The 25000-nt window shown below is 35.3% G+C and overlaps 1 protein-coding gene across 2 annotated transcripts in view; it reads right to left on the bottom strand.

Moving 5' to 3' along the window:
* LOC136833134 (uncharacterized) overlaps window positions 1-21104 on the bottom strand; it is a 53453-nt gene extending 32349 nt beyond the window's left edge. Inside the window, exons 1-3 of one of the 2 annotated variants that reach the window (XM_067094804.1) lie at window positions 20831-20933; window positions 19787-19847; window positions 3249-3436 (exon numbers count right to left, since the gene is read on the bottom strand). In XM_067094804.1, coding sequence (XP_066950905.1) covers window positions 3249-3313 — 65 coding nt within the window. In that variant the 5' untranslated portion in view covers window positions 3314-3436; window positions 19787-19847; window positions 20831-20933. Of the gene's footprint in view, window positions 1-3248; window positions 3437-19786; window positions 19848-20830 lie in introns of both variants that reach the window. The other variant, XM_067094802.1, reaches the window with a different exon arrangement.
* Between the last annotated feature and the right edge of the window lie 3896 nt (window positions 21105-25000).

Below are 25000 nucleotides of genomic sequence, written 5' to 3'. Positions count from 1 at the left end.
CTAACTTATGCACGGTGCTCAGAGCTGCATTTCGTGGCCATGGCTATGGCTGCAGTAGCGGAAGTAAGTTTAAGCATTTTAAAGTGAAGTCCATCATTTCCTGTTAACTTTTATTTTTCGCTCTTGATTGTGATGTTCACGGTACTGCTTCTTCCCTGAGTTTTTTTTTTTCAAATTTTTTTTTACTGAAAACCAGAATTTTATAGTGGGTCCTTTGGAGTTCTTTATAAAACTGCAAATAGTTTTTCCTTTATTTTTATTACGCAAATACTTCATGGAGTACCTAAATGAGAAATCAGAAAATATATGCTCCAGTGAGATTCAGTAGTGTATAATTTTCTTTCGAAAGACGTGGATGCCGAACTACCACTTCAAATTTTGAGTTCGAAATTTTACGGATCGGATTTTCTGGTAATTATCAAGGTCTAAAGTTTAGACCTTAGTCATTACTGTTGGTTTGTTTAGCTTCGCACGTGAAGTACGAAAGAAACGATTTCTTGAAGTTAAACTATTATTCGTGCGTCTAATTTATTTCCCTAAAACGAAAATGCTGGATACATAGTAAATGCAGGAAACACCTTATACCAGTAATGCTAAGATACCCCTAGCGGGTATTTTTTTCTGGTGTTGGGGGCTGTTACTTTACTTTAGTAATTTGTATAGAGTAGTGTGTTCACATTTGGTTAACTGAATTCGGAGGTCCACTCCAAGTCTCTTATTTCCTTTCAAACTTTACCACACCGGGCCCGTTGTGGTATAAGACCAGTTTAATCACAACCCTTTGTATGAATTATATATCCTTGCTTCTGTTAAACTTTATTTAGATATAAAATTTCTGCAGCTCACTGAAGTGCACAATAAAGTATAACTTACTGGTACTGTACATGGAAGATTAAAATACTTTAGTGTCTTAAATTACATTTACAAGGTAGACAATTTTGATCATTCGTAATGAACTGGCAGAAATTAAATTAACTTTTTGACAATTTATGAATAAATATTTTTTTTTAAACTAATGAACTTGGTGTAGCAGATGTATAGAGCTTTAATTGCGGTCACAAGTGCTGTAGTAATGTGCTGTTTTATTACCATTGCTAAAACACTTCATTTAATATTTTTTTGGTTTTCATAAATAATTTACTTTGTAATTCATATGAGTAAATAGTTTGATATCCTGTCATATTGACGAAGTATAGGTGGTAATATTTTGCTAAGCATTTTATATTGTGACTGCAAATGCTATGAAGCGTTTGTGTGTGCTTCCCTGTGGGAGGGTGGGGGAGGTGAGGCACTGCTTAAAAAAAAAAAAATTAAGTTTTGGATGTAAAGAATAGTATAGTACTTCTTATGTAAGATATATCGTTCAGTATTGTTAAGTGGAAAAACACGCTTACATACGTCATTAACATGTGACCATATTTCCTTAATTCAAGTTTTGGTCTCATAGAAAATTACAATGTGTGTGTGTATATATATATATATATATATATATATATATATATATATAATAATATATATATATATATATATATATATATGTATATATCACTTAAATTTCAGGCTTAGGTGCCTAGTGACAGTAAAGAACAAAGAAGTGTCATATAGCGATAAAGCGGGAGGTGTTTGCTAATAATAAGGAAGTCGTAAATAAAGTGAATTACTGCAGTTTAGCGAGAGAGAGAGAGAGAGAGAGGAGAGAGAGAGAGAGAGAGAGAGAGAGAGAGGAGAGAGAGAGAGAAACTCGTCAGCCATCCAATCCTTAACAGAGGTTCTGATCACTGTGTCATTTGTGTCATTCATTATTTTTTTATTTAGCGAAGCCACGCGATCTCTTATTTCCGAAGAATGTGATTAAATGTAATATTGTAGCTGCAAACAGGTATTAACTCGAGGTCTGTAATGGACTGCGATAGCGTATCAGTTTAACACTGAGAGATAATGGAACTATAAGGGAAATGAACTCTTCTTGTTACATGAAGAGTTGATAGTGGTAATCTAAAGTAAATATACGTCTTAGGTTACGTAGGAGTATGAAGTTTACTCTTGTTTCATGCTGCTAGAAAGAAAATGATCTCACCCCACGGGCAATATATTGTCCTTCATGTAGGGGGTTAGTGCCGTCAGTGCACCACATGCGGTGCAATGTAGGCATAACTTAAGGTTCTCTGCAGCGTCCCTCTGGCCCCTAGATGCAGCTGCTTTCATTCCTTTTACTGTACCTCCGTTCATATTCTCTTTCTTCCATCTTACTGTTCACCCTCTCCTGACAATTGATTCATAGTGCACTGCGAAGTTTTCCTCATTTTATACCTTCAAACCTTTTACTGTCAACTTCCGTTTCAGCGCTGAATGGCCTTAGTTGCCCCAGTGCTCGGCATATGCCTAAAATCTATAAATCAATCAATATCAGTTGTATAAACCATCGAAATTAAGCCTTTTTAAAGGGAAAGCGCCTTCCAAGGTCATCAAACACTGCTATATTTAGTAGTCGTGTTGAGCTCAGGTCCCTGTGCAGGACAAGGTCCCAGGACGTCTTTAGGAGGGTGGCGCAGGTGTTCCTTCTATTTTGATTTAAACCCCCAAGGGAAGTGAGCGAGTAAGGAAAAGGTTGACTCGGGGGCTATAGTTTCCACCTGTCCTTCCCGAACGGAAATATGATACAGTTGCGATAAAGTTACGTAAGAGTGACTCGGGATTTTATTGTATCGCCTTTTAAATCTAAAACGTCTGATCTCTAGGGCATAAATTAATTCGTACGTAAATATTTCGTATACTTTAAAAATACAAAAATACTCAGGGCCTTAAGAAATGTCATCCCCGAAATAAACCAGAAAGTCTCTTATTTTTTAGACTAGACTGCTGTTTAAGAGCAAAGGTCAGTGACACTCCTGAAGGTGAGGTTCAATATTTTCGATTAAACATTCAGCATACCGTGAACTGTTGCTAGGTTATGATTGTACTATGGAAATTTAGATTCAGATGGTTATAACCATTCACTGATTATTAGTCTGTTTAAGCTAAAAACTAAATGTCAGCACATGAAGTATGAACGGACTGTTAATCTAAAACGGGTTTTTTAACGATTAAGTAAGATAAGGAATAAAATAGCATGAAAATCTGTGTTACTTATTAGCATTAAGACAGTAATTCAAAATAACAATAGTGCAACAGTTGAATAACCGAGAGCGACTGATTCATGGCATTTATTTAATAAGAATATGTAACCACACACAGAATTGTATACTCACTTGGTGTACTCCCTGTTGCCTTTGTAATTCCACACGGATCGACGATACCAAGAGGTGGTCGTCATGCTGACTAGATTTTAGAAGACGCAAAAAAAGGTGTCTTGGGGAAATTAGGAAACAAAAAGGATATTCTTCGTCTCATGCACTTCCGTCCTCTTTCATCACTGTGTTTCTCTTGTCTTTTTCCTCTGAAAGAAAAAGAAAATACATATGGTTATGGTAGCATACCATGAGTATCTTTGATCACTTAATTGGATATTTCCATTTGTCTGTTCATAAACAGTATAATCGAAAGGAGAATGCGTAATGTAAGATATATATACATATGTTTTATAATATATATTAGTATACAATTATATTTTATAATATATATATATATATATATATATATATATATATATATATATATATATATATATATGTGTGTGTGTTGTGTGTGTATTCATATTACTCGTATTAGGCTTCAATAAGACGGGATGGTTTGCGTTCCAGATTCTTTAATTTACAAAGTACAAGCTTTCGAATACACACAATCTTCTTCTGCAAGTACCGATGCATGTCTTCGAAAGCTTGTAATTTGTAAGTTAAAGACCCTGGAATCCAAACCATCCTGTCTTATTGAAGCCTAACAAGTAATAATATATATATATATATATATATATATATATATATATATATATATATATATATATATATATATATATATATATATATATATATATATATGTTGTGTGTTTCATAAACTAATCACAGTAATGGTTTAGTCGATTTTTCTCAAACCTTGAATTCGAGATCTTGGCAGGTTTCCCAAACCTTGCACAATAAATGAACGAACAAAACGGGTGTCTCACCGATGCATGTGATGATCAAATGGTGCCCAGAGATTAACACAGTTTTAAGGTACAGCTTAGCCCATTTGGGCAAGGTACCCGTCTATACGGTCAATACCAGTAAGATGTTGATATCTCAAGTATAATATTACGTAACCCATCGTAAGCGTTATGAATGTCTTTTACGTAACAGTGAGAGGGGGTGGGGGGAGGGGGATGAAATGGGGCCTACAGTGAACCCCGTGGCCCCGTCAGGAAGGTTCTTGATCGCTGTTGCGAAGGGCAGCAGTAATGGCGCAGGAAACGCTGAAGGGCGATTTTAGATCGTGATCCGGAAACATAATTTCCGTGACTGAATGATGCATTTGTCTCTGCGTGCATGCTGTCAAAAGTGACACGAGTTATTGCTCAGTATTGCCAGATCCTCGGCGTTCAATGAATGCTCGATAAACCAGGATTGATTTCGATAAATATTGAATGTGTTTATTGACAAGGTAGACAGTTCTAAGTCTTTTTTCAATCTGTTGCATTGACAAGTGATCTTCGGGGATATCATTTGACTAGAGCGGCTTGTAGTTTTCCGATTTGATCAAAAGTTTAAAGTAGTATAGAAAGACTACAGGAATAATCCCACCAACAGTAGACTTTCTTTTTGATGACTCTTATTTAAATAAACCCAAGAATCATTCTTACATGATTTGTCTAACATTTGGTAATGAATACTGTATAATGTCTTTGTCCATTGCAGTGGCAATACACACACACATACAAACCTATATTATGTATACATTAATATATATATATATATATATAATATATATACATACATATATACAGTATATATATATATATATATATATATATATATATATATATATATATATATATATATATATATACTATATATTGTCTATATAAGAGAGAGAGAATGAGGAAATTGCATTGTAGAAAGTAGAGAAAAGTATTTTTTGATGAAAGAAACTCATTCAAATCACAACAAAATACAACGCATCAAATAGCTAATCTGCACCAAGACCTATAAAGGAAGGGTCCTTTACTTAACAGGGTAGATAATGGCAGAAGACTAAGACTGTGGATTTGAGAGTTAAGGTGGGGTTGCCGAGAGGAAGAGTGTACGTGTATCTGATCGGCGCCGCCTCAGGTCTGGGACTGATAAGCTTATCTTTATCTTATCGTACCTCCTCTTTGCTCGGGGTTCAAGAGAAGCTCTGGTTTCATATGTTTGTCCCCTTTCACCTAGAAGTTTAAAGTATTGTAGAGTCAATAGGGTAAACCTTGCTTATGAAAGCATGGAAAAAGAAATATCGATGAGGATGGTAACAGTATTCCTAAAGACAGCGAGAAATAGGCCCATTTAGGTAAAGTGGCGGAGTAATGTTTGAAACATTACATCATGTAAATTTTTACCGGTTCGTGTTATCGGCCTAACTATAACAACCCGAGAAAAGAGGTCCTCTATCCAGTTCTGCAGTAGGAGAATAAATGGGAAGTATTCAAGTCGGTCTGAAAGCACAGGCAAATCGAGCAGATGATCAAACTCTCTCTCTCTCTCTCTCTCTCTCTCTCTCTCTCTCTCTCTCTCTCAACGCACAAACGAACGGAAATTTCCTCTAATCCAGTCAGCCCATGTCGAAGCATGTCCAAGCAAATAGACGTAGACGTGAAAGTATTAGAAAGAGATTTTGCCGACTGAACCAGACACCGGCCGCCGGAAAGTGTCATTCAAGTGGAACAAATCGTAGAGTGTAATCTTCATAGAGTGTTCATATTCTCTCTCTCTCTCTCTCTCTCTCTCTCTCTCTCTCTCTCTCTCTCTCAAAAGTATTTTCTGATACAGAATCTGAATTGCAGTATGACTATGAGTATTTAGCTTTACAGATAAGTGAATTGAACTGAATTGAATGTAGAATTTAGGCCAAAGCGCAAGCACTGGGACCTATGAGGCCATTCAGCGCTGAAACGGAAATTGACAGTAAAAGGTTTGAAAGGTGTAACCGGAGAAAAACCTCGCAGTTGCACTATGAATCAATTGTTAGGAGAGGGTGGAAACTAAGATGGAAGAAAGAGAATATGAAAGGAGGTACAGTAAAAGGAACGAAAAGGGTTGCAGCTAGGGGCCGAAGGCACGCTGCAAAGAAACTTAAGTAATGCCTACAGTGCACCGCATGAGGTGCACTGACGGCACTAACCACTCCCCCTACGGGGGTTTACAGATAAATGATTAGGAAAAACTTGTATAACTAATGTTGATTGTAATGCCTTTTGATTCCTTATTACTGAACCAAGTCATCCATTAACGACTTAATTATTGGAAACTTTCCCCTGATTAATCATTTATTCCATAAGTAACTTCTTAAGAAAACGCTGTGCACCTAGTCTTTCTCCACTTACAAGCTTTCAAAATGTTTACCGTAACTTAGAGTGAAGTTTATTTTGTTATAAAGAAACCGATATATGTCTTTACTTGGATTTACATTATAGCTCCAAATAACCTTGAATTACAACCTGTTCGTTAACGCAATTTATATTTGTTTATATAGATGTAATAATGGTGGATTGTTTTTTTCTTGAATATTGATGGACGAAAATATATCTTGCGTTTCCTACTAGATTGGGTTAATAAATACAGTAAGAGAGAGAACCAAAATTTTAATACATTCTCTATAATGACTACTATCGATTTCAGGGACCGCGAGTTATAATTTTTCTCAAATATCTTTCAAACTGATTATTTGATCGAAATGGTACTTTGACACAGTGTACAAGACACCTCCCGCTAATTTTTGGTAATAGTGCATTGTCAAATGGTGTTAGTTAAGGCGTTTACTCCTGACTTTTAAAGGCAAAGTCGCATGAGTCAGCAGGATTGATCTACGCAATCGAACGTCCGCTATCCCTCTTAGGGAAGTTGGGAGGGGGCGGAGATGGGGAGGCCAGGAAATTGAGTTGAGGGAGGGACGAGGAGGGGCGGGATGGGGATAAAGGACGTTCGAATGCATAGTTTGGCGATACCATGTAAGTCAAAGAGCAAACACCTTAACTAAAACCATTTGACAATGCAATATATTACCAAAAATTAGCGGGAGGTGTCTTGTACACTGTGTCAAAGTGCTATTTCGATGAAATAATTAGTTTGAAAGATATTTGAGAAAAACGATGACTCGCGGTCCCTGAAATGGATAGTAGTAACTTCATACCTGTGAGTAATAACAAATCTACCCGTAAGATGAGGAACAACCAGTCTGGATAATTGTTCTTCACATCCCAAAGCAGAAATTTTTATTAAAGACAATGTTTATGCTTTGCCCTCCCGCCTAACTGCACCTCTTTGTTTCAGCCCTGTAACCAGGGCATATTATGGTAATTGAAATCTAAATACAGATCTGAGTTTGTGCACCGTTTCATTGTTGCACAAAATAATGTATTAATTAATACGCGACATTTCAAGACCAAAAACATTTAATTTGCGCCTTTTAAGGATTTGTTACCACTGTTCAAGCCATAATAGGAAAAAATGCACTGTTAGATGCTCTGTGAGATTATTCAAAAAGTAAATAAATAAATGAATAACGATTTTAATTGGTTATGTAAAGTAAAATCTCGATCTCGTTAAATTTCTCTTCATAATGCCGTTTACTTCACTTCCCCCCCCCCCGCTTACGAAGGTGTATAACTGGATCTGTTTTATCCCATCCACATAGTGTACGACTTACTATTATTATTTTTTGGGGTGGTGGGCCGCCGATTATGACTCATTATATCAGTCTTACGAATGCTTACTGGGACGTTGTTTGCCTATCGAGTTATTCGATGAACCAAGGAACTCTAGCATGGATGTCCAGTCAGTGGTTCTCAAATGGTCTGTTATTCCAAGGATTGGTGGTGCAAGATGTACTCGATGTCTTGCCTGAGCATCTCCGAGTGATTCAAGGACATATCTTACATCTTTTAAGGCAGAGAGCACCTCGCTGATTGCAGGGGATACGTGTATATGCGTGGCGGTGGCCACGTATATACCGAGTGTGTGACGGCTTCAGATGCCAACGATTGTTTTTCACGGCAATGTTTTTTTTTCTGGAAATATTGAAAGTTGATGGACGACCTGGCTTTTTGCCTTGAATATTCATTTTTCACATGACCAGTATCCAGCTACTTGGCTTCACGCAGTTTAGTACAGAGTAGTTTTGTCGAATCTGAGTAATATTGAAAGATCGTTGCTTTTAGGTGTCACTTTTTATTTGAAAGTAAGGTTACATTGTGTATATCGATTTTTGTTTCTTTTCCAAGAATGGGTCTTACACATTACCATGATGTAGATAGTGACTGTTTCTTTCTGGTTTTATTCCTGATATCTTTATAGAAGTTACAGATGTAGTCTGTGTCTTTCTGGTGTTATTCCTGATATCTTTTTAGAAGTTACAGAAGTTTTGTACCATTTCATGTTTTTTTTCTGAGAATGCATTTCTTATAATATGATTTGATATTTGTATAAATAACTATATGACATCACACACATATATGTATAACTGATTCACGAAGATATGGAACGTAATGAACGTATAAATAAAGTTTAACTTCTCCTTTATTGGCATTTGCCTTTATATATGTATATTATATATATTGTGTATATATATATATATATATATATATATATATATATATATATATATATATATATATATATATATATATATATATAATGAATATAATATCTTAGCATATATATAAAAGGTATAGGTATATATAATGCTACATATCCTGCTATATATGCATCTTTCTGTCTGTAAAATAAAATCGTATATTCGAATGCTATTTTTACTTGATCTTTATTCTGTAATGTATAATATCTATATTATATATTATATTATATCTTTATATATATATATATATATATATATATATATATATATATATATATGTATGTATATATTAATTTTTCAATTCTGGAAACATAAACGTCAGAATAAAAAAATAGGATAAGAAAAATAGCTTCACATAGATTTTCCCTATATTCTCATTATATTACCAGTGAAGAATTATATATATTTTACTATAACAGCAAAGTCACCAGTGAATGATATAATATCCTTTAAATGCCATAGTAAACTTACGCAGGAAGCGATAATATCTCCCACTCTTTTAGGCAGTCCATTTTAACATTCATTACAAAAATGTCTGGCTGCATCTATGATTATCATTTTATATCATGGTCCCCAAGTTTGACACGCTCGTAAAGCGTCTAATTTCGGCACAACCTACTTTAGAGGAAAAAGGGTCCCTTTTTTCACAGCCCAAGTACCCCTTTGCGTGGTCAGACTCTTGCAGGATCTGTCAATAAATCCACGACATACATTTTTGATGAGAGGACCTCTTGTGGCATCGACGAAAGGAGGACCGATTTATATCGCGTGAGCACAGCCAGGCTCGCCTGACCTCGCCGCGGTTACAAAATTTACCTGTTTGTCAGGTGACTTCATATTATGGTGAGCTGATAGGTTTTTAGCATTTTTTTTTTTATTTGAACGTGCGGAAAGAGATCATCTTACGCTAGGCATTTGTTAGCTGAACTCTTGATATTTGAAAGATATACCTACACCTGATTCCTGGGGAATTCTGCTTGGTTACCAGGTGCAGTTTGATTTACATAATTGCGATAGGTAAAAAGAATTTTTTTTCAGTTAGTGTGTACATATATCTGAGGCAACTAAAAGGCTATTCACCCCGTTTATGAGATGGCTGTTATGATATAATTTTGTTAAATTTGTATTTCACCTTTCTCTCTCTCTCTCTCTCTCTCTCTCTCTCTCTCTCTCTCTCTCTCTCCCTCACACACACACACATAAACACACACACACACACACACACACACACACACACACACACACACACACACACACACACACACAAATAACGTCACCTATTCATTAGCAGAGGAAGATTATAAGTTTACAGATGCTTCACGCCTGAAAGGTTGTTACTATTATAATTATTTTTAGGAAAATTATATGCTGTTTAATCTTATGAAAGTACATTCTTGCATACTTTGCGTTCCTGAAATTAGAATGATCATGTCAGTTTTTTACATCAGTTTTGCGTTTACAAGACAGATATAGTATTCATTCATTTTACTGGATTTTTAATGCCTCATACACATCTCATGCTGTTATGAACGATATAAAAACGTATTTATTTTTTTCTTGAGTAACAGTACCCTATTTTTGTTTAATAAAATGAATCCAATTGTCAGTCTGTTGTTGCAGTTAAGAAAGTTGTAATTTTCTCTCTCTCTCTCTCTCTCTCTCTCTCTCTCTCTCTCTCTCTCTCTCTCTCTCTCTCTCTCTCTCTCTCTCTCTGAGAGTTGAATCTCTTGAACATGAAACGCCTTATTGGTAATTTATTTTGTATAACCCACAATCTTCTCAAAAGGTCTGAGATGTTTATGCATAATGAAAGCGAACATCTCTTACAGTAGAAGGCCAAAATGTTATGTCCGTAAAATTTAACTCATTGGATGACTTCCTTTTATATATGTTGTACTGTTTGGTTCTCCATGCCCGTACTACCCTGAACTTTACCGTCTGGAACTCCAAGCAAGGTTATGTTTGCATGCATGTGCGTGCGTGCATCGGTAGCAGTCGCAGTGTGGGCTGACCTTCTGCCCATGAACCTTGCACAACGACTTACGCGGTAAGGTTAATGTCAGAAGGTGAACTCTTGACTATTGAAATCCTTGATGGAATTACCATGAGAATTTAAGAGGTACAGTGCATCTCAACAGTTACTCAAGTTTAATTATCATTAAAAGACGTTGACCTATGAAAGCAAGATCCGTTCTCTGGACCTTGTATGAAAGTATGCAAGCACCAACTTGCTCTGTAGCCAGAGTTATATCCATCTGCAAAATGTATCTTGGAAGGCGCAAGCATTCTGCCGCCAAACTATGCAATAAGTAACCAATATGTGTTTCTACATTGGTGCAAAATTTGAATCACTGTATTGTTGTTGCTGAAGCTCTTGTTGCACGCGACCTAATTTTTAGCACCAGTACAGAAATAATAATTAGCTTCTTGGTGATAAAATAGTAAGAGATACCATAAACCTTACTTTGAGCGACTTAGCTTAAAACGAAAGATTCTAGATTTGATTGATAACAAACATGTTAATTCAAAATGCGTTTGCAAGACAATTCACTTTTTTGCACGAATCGTCGCTATGATATTAAATTGTCGCAAAGAAAATGTCGTGAAATATAAATCCCTGATACTGATATTCATCTGGCATTCATGCAATGTATCATTAGGATACTCGAAGCACCCTCATCTGCAGAAGAAACCCCAACTCTGTATTCGTCGTACTTTCTAGCAACAGGTTTGTTTTCTTGTCACACGTATTGCAATGCCCACCGCCAATGTAAATATCTTCAACTTTTCGCATTGTCATTCCCTCGTTCTCCTCCAGTTGTCTTTTCTCTCTATTGCTACATATTCATCTCAACATTCTTTGTCTTACCAGCGGCGATTATGAAATTATTGCCAATCATTTGATAAGATTTTCAAGTGTTTTTCTCTTCGCATGACGGGTGCTTTCATGGGACTAGCCAGGATTTTATGCACCGGAGGAAAAGCTTTAACTTTGCGCATATTTTATGACAATTTATACCAATGGGGAATCGGCACAATTTATTAATCGGTTTCTTTTATTACACAGCTTGTGCGGCAGGTTTTTATGAGGTTGGGCAATTGTGATGAATCGGTTACATTATTTTTATTGATTTGGGAGGTGGGGGAAACGCCCTTGGGGGTAACGTACTTTCTTGATACGACGTACATGGTTCTCTCCGTTTGCCCGAGAGGAATGCAGTCACGAACTGTAAACGGGCATCGCTCTTCCTGCACGAGGAGGTCTTGTGGGTAGGGAATTTCCGCTCGAGAACATTGTTATTCTGTGCTTTGCAGAGCTCGTCCTGCCACGTAGGATGGTCTCTACTCTTAACTGTGAAGGTGTGTGTATACTGAATGAATTTGATGTACGTGAAATAGAGGTTCAACGTTCACTGCTTATTTTTTTAGATTTATTTATTTATTTTTTTTTTTGCTATTGCCTGCAGTTTTTTAAATGCTGTAAGATTTGAAATGTATATTTATGTTGCTTGATGTAACAAAAGGAAATGTAGTAATATTTTGCCCCCGTGAAAAGTAACAGTTAATAACACAAAATATAAGAAAGCTGAAGTTTTATTTGATATTTTTAAGCATTGTTTTCGTTGTTCTATTCCAAACCAATTTTCTTAGAATCGTAGCTGTAAGTGACAAGGAAATTCAATAAGATGGAGAAGGAATGTTGATAGTACGAGAGAGGACTATTACCAGATTAATGTGTGAGTCATTATGATGAAAATAGCTGAGGCAAAAGTATTTATTTATTGGGCGCAGCAACGAATCCTCGTATTATCATTATCAGAAACACCCGAGTGGTTAATTGTTTAATCTATCACGTTGTGCGATTGGTTGCTGTTATCGTTTTATCGAAATTTTACTGCATGTCTGTCCCGCAAATGTGTGTGTCTGTTGAGAGAATTGAGAGAATTTTGGTTACTGGGACATAAAACTTTATTAGCTAGTATGTGAAAATTTAATTTTTGTTGACAAACAGTAATTATAATTACTGTATACACAAAGATAAAATATCCACGCTTACCTGTGGACATTTTTTCCGTTTAAATTTCATGAGTTAAATACATGACGCCACTGCAGCTGATCTGCGATCTAAAAATAAACGAGAAAACGCCGGGTCGCTAACGCCAGGTGTTTCATTTCCCATATCGCGTTTCAGATCATGACTCATTCCACAATTGGAACAAAAGGTACTAAATAGAAGAGGGTATAACCAACAAACCTAAACTGACGAAATACAAAGTTGTTTTGGTGTTCACTAAAGCTTTGTAATACAAGCACTACAAGGATTAGTAACTGATCCTTCCTATTTGAGCGAGCGCTTTAACAATGTTCATTTAATATGCTTTAAGCCATGGATTGCTCTGAAGTACTTTTGCATGACGTTTTGTTTCGTTGTATTATTTCCTTCACGTTTCCGTAGGGTTCCAGAGGTCAGAGGTTCCTTAAAGACGTTAAAGAAAGGACTTTTGTTCGCGCCTTTCTCGCTTTTGTGTTTCTTATCTGCCCACTGTGGAACGGCTGCATTACGCAGTATTTACACCTGGTAGAACTCCTAACCAAGGCTGAACATTTCACACCTGCCGGAAGCAAAGCAAGGTCCCTATCATCTTTAGGAATCATTTATTAATTCAATAAATAAGTCAACAACAAAGACAGCATGAAAATAAAAACATAATCTTACGGACAGGACTTAAAGTTACAACCAAATTTTATAAAAATCAGCAGCTGGGCTTTCACAGAATCGTAACCTGACTTGAGAGGGATGATCAGATAGCATGTGATCGACCGCGAGTGCTTTCAAATCATTGATGGCCATAGGTTTTCTGCTTAATTTTACCGTTAACAGGACTGTTTCAACTTTAGGGATCCGTATTGCTAAAATCCTTCAAACGTTGTCGGTTCTTTAAAAAAAAAAAAAAAAAAAACCCTGAAGTTGAAAATAAATGAAAAATTACGTATGTTTATCTTGCCATTGTAAAAATTCTCCCAGTTAAAAGATGATAAAGCAGTTAACTAGAAATTATAGTTAAGGAGAATAATTATAATAAATATAAAACTTTTCTTTTTGCTCAGAATGTATTAGAATTGTACGCTTTTCGCCAACCTTTACCATCATTTTATCCACATGACCAGATGATCATTATTGTATAAAAAATGCACTGATGATTGCTAACCATTTTATACAAACAAGAAAAAAATTACTGAAACCTGTTAGAATCAAACACAGGCACACTTCCACTCCCCAACCCCCTCGCACCTACAATCCATCTGCAACAAAGGAAACTTTGGCGGAACAAATAGGCAATTGCATAACGTCGTCACTTGGCCCAGATTTCCCCCTTTACAATAAAAAAGACAGTTACGGCCGTGGCCTTTTGACTTTAGGAGATCTTCTCTCCCACTAGATGGAGAGAGAAAGTTTGCTGCGTGATGAGCGCACCAGACAGCGTGTCTTGAGCGAACTGAGATGTTCAGACAGTTCAGCAGTGCTTAGTCGTCGCGCGTTATTGTTAGCCTGACTTACTTTTGCTTGAGAAAGTGATTGTCATTCAGCAGAGCAATAATAATTTTGAGTTAATTAAGGTAGACAGTGACATACAAATACGCAAGTATATATACATACATACTGTATGTACACAAAAACACACAACAAATATGTACATAGTATATATATATATATATATATATATATATATATATATATATATATATATATATATATATATATATATATATATATATATATATATATATATATATATATGTGTGTGTGTGTGTATGTATGTAATTCTAATAGCCAAATGCCCTCTTAACTGAAAACAACAGGTATATGTATGTACGAGGGGTAATAGACTTTTTATCCTTCTCGTGGTCAGGTCGGCAAACGCGACCTCCTTGTGAATATGGTAATGCGGGTTCGTTTCCCGCGACCGGCGTTCACAAGTTCTTCAATTTTTCTTCCGTTTGGATATTTCGGCTTCGTAGTTACAAAGCATATCCAAAAATAGCGCGAAGAATTCGGGAAGTTAAGAGGGCATTGTGGCTATTAGAATTACATGTGTGTCTGGTAAAGTGACTAGTAGGTTCTACATTTTATATATATATATATATATATATATATATATATATATATATATATATATATATATATATATATATATATATATATATATATATATATATATATATATTAAAAAAAAGTTAAAAGAAAAGAAAAGAAGAAGATATGATAGATATATATATATATATATATATATATATATATATATATATATATACACATAGATATGTCCATACGTGTGAGTATATTATATATACCACATGTATACATATACAATATTTTAATCTTTTTAGTTTTATTTTTGAGAATCAGTGCAGGGTATGGGGCCACAAGCACAATGCGTCTGGCAGAGCAGAGAGCATGGTATGAATTCTTTAACCGGTTCTCCACAGGGCTGAGAAAAATGGTTGACATTGGCCTCAAAAGAGACACATCTGCCATTTGAGGAACAACTTCCCCCGAGAGGTTCACAGCCTTCCAATCGTCGCTTCTCTGGCATGGAATCCGGTGCATTAGAATCCCAAGTCATCGGTACTTCAAGGGCAGCGGTGACTAAGTAGTCCCGTTCACTACCACTTTGGTAGTATTCAGTTTTCTTGACTGACCTGATAGATGGCATCAGAGGTACTTGAAGCGCCCTTGGTAAAGGTTAGAATGCAGTGTGTAAGTACAGGGTTCGAGTTCTGCTGATAAATGTATGAATCACCTGATTTTTCCGCATATGGATTCAACAACGATATAGGAATTGAAGTGTGAACGTCGTTTTGACCTTTGATTTTTTCGTTTCTCAAAAGTCACCTCGTGATTGGATAAGTTAATATTGAAATACACGGTATTAAATACCTGCAAATATCCCATAATACCATAATAATGGGTTCTTTTCAGCTAATCCTTGAAAGTGTTGTGCAAAATTAGTGACGATTTCTCTCTCTCTCTCTCTCTCTCTCTCTCTCTCTCTCTCTCTCTCAAGGTATCTCTAACTATATCTCTCTCTATCTATCTCTCTTCAAACTGGATGGTATGTAATGGGAGTTTTTATTCTCTCTCACCAAACAAATTGTGTATGTGATATATATATATATATATATATATATATATATATATATATATATATATATTGTGTATATATATATATATATATTATATATATATATATATATTATATAAACTGATGGGTATGTAATGGAGTTTAAAGGAATCATTCAAAATGTTAATGGGTTTTTATTCAAAAGTTTTTAAAGCTTTCCATTAGATACCATCCAGTTTGAATGAGGTCCTTTTAGTAATTCTACTAATGCATAGAACAAGTATGTGATAAAGTTAATACATATATTAATATATATATATATATATATATATATATATATATATATATATATTATATATATATATATATATACAACCTATATATATATATATTACTGGACACCTGTCATTCAAACTGGATGGTATGTATATTTTTTTAAAAGCTACAAGCTATATATATAGTTTGAATATATATATATATTGTGTATGTGATAAAGTTAATATATATATATATATATATAAATATATATATATATATATATCGGGATTATATATATATATTTGTATATATATATATTGGATCTCAGGCTAATTATAGTGTGAAGAATTGAGGAGTTAAGAGGGCATTGTGGCTATTACAAACTGGACATAGTTTTTATTCAAAAAGTGACCCATTAGATTCTAAGTTTGAATGTATTATATACAGTATATAACAATATATGTGATATATATATATATATATATATATATATATATATATATATATATATATATATTTATATATATATATATATATATATATATATATATATATATATATATATATATATATATATATATATATATATATATATATATATATATATATATATCGGGATTACTTTGTGTCTTGCATTTGGATCTCAGGCTTTGTAGTGTGAAGAATCTTGAGAGTTAAGAGGGCATTGTGGTTATTACAATTACATACGTATCCGGTAAAAAGTGACCAGTAGATTCTAATATGTATTATATACAGTATATATATATTATATAATTATATATATTTATATATATATATATATTATATATATATATATATATATATATATATATATATATATTATATATATATATATATATATATATATATATATATTATGAAAGATATTTGTACTCTTTTTAATGTGAAAATAAAAAGGGCATTGTGGCTATGGAACGTTAATATGTAAGTTCATATATATACATATATATATACATTATATGTATATATATATATATATATATATTATGTATATACACATATATATATGTATATATGTACACATGTATATATATGTATATGTATATATACATATATATTATATATGTATTTTATATATATATATATATACATATATATATATATATAAATATAAATATATATATATATATATATATATATATATATATATGTATATATATATATATATATATATTATATATATATATATATTATATATATATATATATAATATATATATATATATATAATATACTGTATTATTCCATCGATTGTCACATAGACCATAGCTCACCATAAGAACTTTTCGTGTCCTGTTTGGACTTCCTTGATTATCTGCACTCTGAATACGTGCCGCAACATAAGTCCATAATGGAAATCAAAAGCTACGAACACTTAGGTTACATTTGTGCCTTTTTTGTATGTTAATTAAGCACTCGTACTCGTTACTCAATTTTGAAAGTTTAATATTTAAACTTTACTTTATTCGTCTTTTATCAAATCAAAGAGCCAATAACAACTTTTACAAGCGCACACACACACACACACACACACACACATACACATACATATATATATATATATATATATATATATATATATATATATATATATATATATATATATATATATACATATACATACTGTATACAGTTTGAAAGGATTTGTTCTTAATACTTACAATTTATATAGTAATGATTTTTACTATAATATATTCCACAAAAAAATCTATTCTAGACGATTACCCTTTTGTTCAAATTCCAAGTATTTAAATTTAAGATAAAAAATCAACCACGTATAGCCTATTCTGTTTAATGTGTAATCGGAATGATGATTATATCCGCCAATGAAATTAACCGAAATTGTTCCGGTACTGGTATTTCTTTTCACCCATCAGCCTCTATTATGAAGGAAATTAGTCGACACAGCGCACTAATTTCTTCCTTCCTTCCAACATCCGGGACACTGTCATGACAACTGGCTTCACAATGGCTAGCTTTTTTGTTTGTTTCCCCCCTCGCTCTTCCTACTACGAAAGCCGTTCGTATTTCTTGTCCGAGTGGGGGAGTAAACACAAAGGAGGTTTTTCCTCCTACTTTCTCCTTATCTGCTTTACGTGTTTTTCCTTATATTTCCTAATAAGGGGCAAGTATTGTTAGCACAATTTGGTGACAATCCGTGTGCATACTATGTCTGTAATATTTGTTCGCTCTTCTAGTTTTGTGTATTTATCGTGAATTCCTCTGTGAATTGAGAATGAATATTAACGAAGAGTTGCTTTTAAATCCCTGTGTAAGTTTTGGATACCATGTGGGTACTGCGCTTGATACGTTCAAGGCAGAGGCCATCTTTCCTATACGAGCCCCTTCCTTCCAGCTCTGACGAAGTGGGCGCCCCTTGCCGTAACATGAGGTGCGTGTGACTCAGGCGGGCGTGACGTAAGCATCCTAGTCCGTCACACCCTACCTGCAACGCCCACAGCTTGCCTTCCTTTTTCACAAGCTATATATACAGATCAGGACCTTGGGAGTATCTCGAGATGGTCTTGTGCATTTTTTTCCTCGGCTTCTTTTCACGAATGCTTTCATTTTCTCTTTAAATGGAAGTTCGTACAGGTTCGTTTTCATTGTTCGCACCTTGTATGGCTTCCTCCAGATTTCAACTAGCTTCACACTCAAGAAATGTTTTCTTATTCTCTCTCTCTCTCTCTCTCTCTCAGCAATTCACGTCTTATCTATAATTTCACTCTCTCTCTCTCTCTCTCTCTCTCTCTTAACAGCAATTCATGTTAAAATCTCTATGATTTTATTCTCCCGTTACTTAACAGGAATTAATGTTAAATCTATCTATAAAATCTCTCTCTCTCTCTCTCTCTCTCTCTCTCTCTCTCTCTCTCTCTCTCTCTCTGTGTGTGTGTGTGTGTAAAGTTTACCAAGCAATGATAAATCTGGAATTATGACCTATAAGAAATTTTTGTCCACAAGTGAAGAACTTTTTCAACTTAACATTAACCAATCCAAGTTCGTACACTAAGCATACAGATAATCCGTAGATGCGCAGTTCAGATGCAGCCCTATCTCTCAAAGGTAATGTCTTTTAAACGGTAATTAAACCTAAGCTTTTCCGTTGACACCTCAGAATATAACGGTAAGAAGCGCACTTTGTTCGTTCCTATTGTCTTCGCCTTGTAGTTCCGAAGGCAATTGCTATATGGGTATTGGAGTTACGAAATCAAATTACTATATAAATACAATAATCTACGAAACCAGATTGTTATAGAATAATCTAGATAACCTTTGAGTTTCCGATAAAAGGTCTTTCTTCCGTAACTCTAGATGAAGTTTAACCCAAAAGGATTTTGATAATAATAATTCCTTTTGGGCTCTGTGAATTTCACCTGCAGGTTATGAAACCATATGTAGATGAAAGTATAGATAAATGATAGTGGCGGATGTGTAGCTCTGAATAACATCACTGATTATGTGAATCGAGATATGGCGTGGTTTCATGGGGTTTTAAATACGTTCATTCTTTTGGGGCTGAATAAAGTATTTACGAGTCATTTTTATCGTTTACAGTGTACGAAACAGAACTGGAAATAATAAAATCTATGAACTGTAAATACAAAGTTAATCGGAAAGTAAATTAGTGAGACACTTCCTTACATCAAGCGGTATTGCTAAGAGGTATGTCGCCGTTGAATCCAATCGTCATATCCGGAAATCACTGGAAAAAGAAATAGGAAAACGTGCGACTTTCCTAGTCAGCTGATCACTCAGAAGCTGTCACTCGTGAGTTAAATAAGTAGTAATATCAGCTCGTCCTATTGAGTTAAAATGAGCTTTGAAAGAATGAATGGTAGAATGGAACTGTCTAATATATATATATCGTAATTCACAAAAGAATGAATAAGATAATGAACCCCTCTGAAATAAGTCATGTGAGAATGAATCGTTTAAAATTATCCACAGAAGAGTGAAAGTTACTATCAAAACTTTCCCTGCGACAATGAATGGCATTTTGAAAGTGGGCTTCCTCATCGGGGGAGCCAGGTAGGGCGAAATGGGAGAGATTTCATTAGAGCGAGCAGCAAGCAGGTGGGCCATGACCCATCTTCGACCCTAGCCAAACTGCGCCATTTGGTTTATGTCTTTCCACTAACTTTCATGGTCGTTGATGGCGCTGCGTGTAGCGTGTTACTCCCAAGCAATTGGAAAGATAACAGTTTAGTGGCATTTAATGTTCTTGGTTATTGGAATTGCATCAGATGAAGACTACTTAAGCTCTTTGTTACCAGTGTGACGTTCTTTGTTTTTGATAATTATTTTAATATGCCATTCTGAAATTGCTTTATAAAACATAAAATAAGGTAAAGGATTCATTGTCACATTTATTTCTACTTTTTTTTTACTACTTAAAACCCAGTCAGTTTCCCAATCAGTTTCAGGTTAATATTTTCCTATTACATGTTCTAGCTTTAGAAATTCGCCATTACTTTTACTTTTGGCTGACGTTTGCAACCTAGCCATCTACACTCTTAAAATTACTACTGGTATATGAATCAACTCTTCAATGAATTGTCTGTCTGTCACATGGATGACATCACTACCAGACACGCATCGAACACTTTCACTTTATGAGCTCATTGTATTTTCATTTTAGCAGTTTTAATGATTGTTTTTAACAGTTATTCAAAGAACGCACCATACCTTATTAATAAATATCTTCTGGTTCTTTTGTAGGGAAAACACGTCCAATCTCTAAGTATAGACACACTTAGCACTTAACGAAACCACTCACTCTTCTTTACTGGGACTGAAAGTCGCATAGTGGGGGAACTGGCTACTCCCGATATGGCAAACACAGCTTCCCATTTATGAGTGTTGATGTTTTCCTGAAGCTTCGCTTCAAACAATTATGATATCCTTATTAATGAAAAGGAGCACGCTTCTCTCAAATGTTTCACATGCGTTTTTCCATGAAAACTTAGGTTTTAAAATAAAATTACTTTGGGAGTACGATCATTTTTCCCGGCGCGACGATGTGTCTGGCAGCACAGGTGGGAGTCACCCAGGTGGGAAGCGAACGAAAGATTCAGACAAACGGTGTGATTTATGCACAGTTTCTGATATTTCCGTTCTTCTTTATGTTTAAAGTGTAGACAATGTTTTCGCCAAAAACCTTTTTGCATCCTTTTACATGGCAAAATCACGCGAACTGACAAACGTTAATGGGAGAAACTTAATAAACATTATCTTCATCTCGTAAGTTTTCGTTCAGAGAATGTGAATGATGTGGATCTGCATATCCCCAGAGACTGGGCACGTTGAATCACTGAGAACAGCAAACAACAATCACGTGATCGTGATGATAATGGGCATTCTAGGAATAGTATCTTCCTTTGTTATGATGACCTGACAGAGACACTTTTTACTGTACAAATGGGGTATGTTTTCAGAAGCCCCTAGCAGTGATAGTGATCAAGTAATGCAAGAAATCCTTGGAGGGTTAAATGAGATTTACAGGAAGACGTAGGCTGAGATATTAAAACCTTTTTTTATATATATAAAAATTGTTCTTACATCCATATTCTGTTGTGAATTCGTTTAAACACTTGTTTATGACAGACTTGTTAATCACTGAAGTTACAAGAACACTTGTAACCCCGAACATGTGTCATCCAAACACAAATGATTTACCCCACGTTCCACTCTCCACGCAGAGTACAATATACAGAAAAAAGTTATACGCAGTAGTCTTGAAGTTCTTGAGTTCATGCTTGTATGTCAACTCTTGCGTTTTTTTTTTTCTTTTTACTCGGGTAACAAGTTTCTGCGCAGAAGATCCGCAAGTGTTTTTTTTTAAATATACGAAGCAATATTTGCGATTTTATAAGAATAATAATAAACAGATACATTTCTTGAGTTGGTGATTCCAAAAAAAATTACAATGATGGTAATTCTATAACGTGACAGTGTTTTGATGTTATGGCCAAGCAGATCTTTACTGGCATTCACTCACAAAACCAGTATTTTCAGAAAGCAGTAACATGAATGATAGCGTCCTTTTCCCTGACAATTAAGAACGACCAAAATTCAGTTAACAAAGCTTACGCAGACCAGTAATGAATCTCAATTCAAGATGATTAGGCTAAGTGCCAGATTGTTTCCTGCTTTATGGGTTTCATTAATGTATGTCTTTTGAATGTAGCGCAAAGTATAGATTTGAGTGAGATTTATTATTCAATGTCTTTTGTAGATGACCACAATGGATAAAGTGACTTGATTTTTCAGTTAAAGACCATATCATTCATTGCAATAGAACTAGCTTCTCGTTGTAATAGATTTCAAAGGTGCACTGCAGCTCCTTTCATATTTGGTCTACTGAATGTCCAATTATTGTTAAACGTTTGTAATTAACCCTTCGATTATCAAGTGGAGTATTCTGTCTCGATGTCATGCATGGTAGCGATGAATGAATATAGGAGTCGAAGAAGTTAGAAAATTTATTTCATTCAATCTTTGTCTTCATATAGCGGAGCGTCAGTCAATTACTCATTTTTAAATGATCAGTCAGTCGGTTCCTCGTTGCTGCAAAATTGTAATATACATAGTAAGTTAGATACTGCTGAAAATTCATAAATGTTGATATGTAAACGGGAGAACAGCGTCGTACTGAGCCTAGGCGTGTGAAAATTCGTCGTTTGTAACCTACGTAGTCGGAATGGATGCATCACCTTTGCATATTGACAGCTAGAGTTAATGAGCAATTTTTTCCCCTCGCCCGGCTAAGAGACCTCAGGAGGCCCATCCAGGTTGAATACATGTTGGTCAAGGTTGTCGGAGAAAGCTAGGAATATGACCAGCGGTATTTTTAGAGGCGCCACAAAAAACTTGCCTTCTGCAACTTGTTTCATTCTTCCTTCTCTCTCTTCCTTCTCACTTTCCCTCCTCTCTCTGATCATCCCCTTCCCTCTTATTTATTCTAATTCCTTCCCCCTTTCTTTTTCTCCTTCCTACTTTTTCACCTTTTACCCCACCACCCCTGCCCCGCTCTCCCCAACCAAAATCTCAGTTTTACCGGGTATCCCTTCGTTATGGGAAGGAACTCAGTCATAGAAGAATCACTATAATACTGCTAAGTAATGTGCATTGGTGGTAATAAGCAGTCAAGCTCACAAATAGTGGCAAAGGGGATGGTGTCTGCATCCCCCGCCCCTTGTACACTAGCTGCATGGCTACGTTTGCTAAAAGGAGATCATCTTCCTTATTTCCCTATCCTGTTTGAGCAAAAAGACAGTGCGAGCAGAGTATTATGAGCACCTATTATCATTAAAGTTTAATATGTCCGTATAAACTAACCCAACCAAAGAGATGACTACTATCCAATTTGTCAGAGTGCTTGGGCCGATTTGACCGGAAGCACCATTCGAGACGACCTGGAACGGCATTGGTAAGCTAACCTGACTTCAAAGACTTCCAGGAACCCTCTGAGATCTCGCTTCTTGACGCCCAAAGCAATCGCTGATGAGCGTAAACCGATGGAACGCGAGATACGGAGAGAAGCCTTTGTGAAGGTGGAGCTTCAGAAAGCCTTGTGATCATGATAAAAGGAGAACGCGCCAGCCAAGATAGCGGCGAAGCTCTGCGACCAAAATAAAAAAGGAAAGGCTCTGTGACTGTAGAACGCCTGAAGTGTTTGTAACCTTCGGCAGCACAAGACCATTTTTGATGCTGTAATGCGAAAACGAAAAAGTTTTCGTTTTCGTTAGCCTTGTGTCGAATTGCTTGGCCGTTCTCCCTTTTTCCACGAGCTAGTCCCTTCAACATGCGATCTGTTACTCTAAACTTTTTCTCTTTTATTTAATTTAATTTTTTTAAATTGCTTTTCAGGATTCCCAACTTTGTCTTTTCGCATATCGTTTTCTGTCAGTCTCAGAGGATTTAAATAATTCTTGGGTTTTAGCTTTTTTCCTAGCCATATTGTTTAGAGGTAAGTATACCTTAGTTTTACCAGACCACTGAGCTGATTAACAGCTCTCCTAGGGCTGGCCCGAAGGATTAGACTTATTTTACGTGGCTAAGAACCAATTGGTTACTTAGCAACGGGACCTACAGCTTATAGTGGAATCCGAACCACATTATAGCGAGAAATGAATTTCTATCACCAGAGAGAGAGAGAGAGAGAGAGAGAGAGAGAGAGAGTTTTTGTGTTGTCACCTTTGAAATAACTGAAGTCAAGGATATACTTAAAATTAGCTCTCTGGAACGACTTGCGAAAAATTGAGTTAAGTAGGTGCAATGCACTTCCAGACGCACGACGTTGCCTCCACCCAGCTCACTATTTATACTTTGAATCTGAAAGAGGTCTTTGATCACGTTATTATTTTGTAGTATTGTTGAATTTGCAATATGGGATTTGAATGGACGAAATAAGTTGTGACTATTTTCAGACGATTTGGTTATAATTCTGAGCCAACACCAAAAGTTCAGACTAAACATGATTTGTCAGGAAGTCTGCAAAAATGGAGAAATGTTGAGACTATGATATGAAAAATTATTATAAGGAGTTGAGAATATATAATAAAAGCACTGGTCTGAAATTTATGGGTTCTGATTTTGACGAAGCAGGAAGATGCTACAGATGATGCCACTCTTCAGATTGGGGAAAATTAAACTATTTGTTTTAATGGTTCCAGTATCAGTCTTTTCCGGCCAGCCCTATGAGAGCTGAGAGTTAGCTCAGTGGTCTGGTTAAACTATTTTAACAATAGTAATAACAATAATAATAATAATAATAATAATACTGGAGTTAACACACTTACTTATTGTGTCAATAATTTTTAGTTAGACTGAAGATGAACCCAGGACAGGGTTCGA

Source organism: Macrobrachium rosenbergii, chromosome 51, assembly GCF_040412425.1.
Source record: "Macrobrachium rosenbergii isolate ZJJX-2024 chromosome 51, ASM4041242v1, whole genome shotgun sequence".
NCBI lineage: Eukaryota > Metazoa > Arthropoda > Malacostraca > Decapoda > Palaemonidae > Macrobrachium > Macrobrachium rosenbergii.
This window is presented reverse-complemented; position numbering and strand designations above follow the sequence as displayed.